Source organism: Ictalurus punctatus, chromosome 18, assembly GCF_001660625.3.
Source record: "Ictalurus punctatus breed USDA103 chromosome 18, Coco_2.0, whole genome shotgun sequence".
Taxonomy (NCBI): domain Eukaryota; kingdom Metazoa; phylum Chordata; class Actinopteri; order Siluriformes; family Ictaluridae; genus Ictalurus; species Ictalurus punctatus.
In genome coordinates, this window is record NC_030433.2 from 21,862,116 (window position 1) to 21,863,898 (window position 1,783).

At 42.6% G+C, this 1,783-nt stretch overlaps 1 protein-coding gene across 2 annotated transcripts in view; it reads left to right on the forward strand.

Moving 5' to 3' along the window:
* The first annotated feature begins 1,001 nt into the window (after nucleotides 1–1,001).
* The window catches only part of ebf1b (EBF transcription factor 1b), a 108,438-nt gene continuing 107,656 nt past the window's right edge, over nucleotides 1,002–1,783 (forward strand). Inside the window, exon 1 of one of the 2 annotated variants that reach the window (XM_017492888.3) lies at nucleotides 1,002–1,783. This exon is cut by the window's right edge and continues 78 nt beyond it. In XM_017492888.3, the coding sequence (XP_017348377.1) occupies nucleotides 1,728–1,783 (56 nt within the window). In that variant the 5' untranslated portion in view covers nucleotides 1,002–1,727. The other variant, XM_017492889.3, reaches the window with a different exon arrangement.

The window sequence follows — 1,783 nt, forward strand, 5'->3', positions numbered from 1 at the left end:
TTTTAAGATTCGGGCTAATTTACCCACAGGCTACACGACTGTTGTTTTTTTTATCTTGTGTCTGGAAAAAAAAACAAACAAACAAACAACAACAACAACAAAAAAACAACAACAAAAAAACCGTGTTAACAATCATGTCAAATATCACTGGACCGCTCTTGATTTTATAATTAGTATTGACTTTAAAGAATGAAATAAAATTGAATAAAATAAAATTAAATAAGGCTGTTGACGCCCAGACTTAGGATCAATTCCATATGGATTCAGTCAATTACCCGAATTCTCTTTCTTAGGCTATATAAACCGAATTAAAACGGGAATTTAATATTTTATTTTAAATATGGCGTATGGGTGAGTGCAGTAATTAGTATTTAGGCTATACTGTCCTCTATAATAACTAGTCCTCTATAATAAATAGTCATCTATAATAAATAGTCTATAATAACTAGACCTCTATAATAACTAGTCCTCTGTAATAAATAGTCATCTATAATAAATAGTCTATAATAACTAGACCTCTATAATAACTAGTCCTCTGTAATAAATAGTCCTCTATAATAAATAGTCCTCTATAATAAATAGTCCTCTATAATAAATAGTCTATAATAACTAGTCCTCTATAATAACTAGTCCTCTATAATAACTAGTCCTCTATAATGAATAGTAGGCTGGACCAGCTGTAGTCGCAATGACTTAGTAAACAGTATTTTCCCACAGTATTTAGGACAGTACTGGGTGTTTATGGTTTGACTTGAGATCGTCTATAGCGTTGAGGGCTGAAGTGCGCGCGCGGTGCGGAAGGCGCTGAAAGCAGGGGCGGCGTTTTGTGCGGATTTTGTGCGGATTTCGCGGCCCAGGTCTGTCTGCCTCCGGCCTTGTTTGGCGTGTGACTTCTGGCAGGCTTGTTCTGTAGACGGAGCAGAGGAAGGAGGGATTAAAAAATCTAATGAGGCGGAACTGACACGGCCCTTTAGGCTTTGTTCGAGGGCGGTCCGACCATCTCGGCCCCTCCCTAGTACCCTTCAGGCACGGTGTGATTGCTCGTGCTCGGCTCCCAGAGCGTATAGTCCAAAGAGGAGAGTCCTTTGGGAAGGGGCACAAATAAATCACTAAAGTTTTTAACAAGAAAGGGGCAACGAGAAAATCCTCAACGACCCTCATCTTGATTTGTATTTCATTTTCGTGGTTATTTCCTTTGGACGGAGAAAGATTCGTTCAGATGAGAGGATAAAAAAAAAAAAAAAAAAAAAAAAAAAGAGGAGAAAACTTGTCGGAGGAGGATGATGATGATGATGATGATGGCATTTAATGTAGCGCACTCTATCAAGCTGTAATCATTCAGTCCCTGTCATTTCTGCGAATGGTCAACATTTAAATCTGCGCGCGAAGGAAAGAAGACGTGACCGAGACCCGTTTTGTTTGCAGCTCCTTCCTCACTGCTCTTCTTCTTTCACTTGGAATTGTTTCTTGAAAGGTTCTTTAATTCCGCCCCTGTCGTTCGGTGCGTTCACCTCATCTCCGTGTGTGTGTGTGTGTGTGTGTGTGTGTGTGCGCGGAATCTCTTCAGCTCATCTGGTGCTCGGCGGCACGCGGAGAGCAAACACACGCACACACGCACACACACACGCACACACGCGCACGCGCGCGCGCCCGTCCGGTCGTGGAGGAGGAGAAGGAGGGAGCTGGGAGATCTTTAGTTTTGGGAGGGTGGTGGGGGGGGATTCTTCATGTTCGGGATACCGGAGAGTGTGCAGCGCGGCGGAAGCACTCTTAAGCAGGAGCC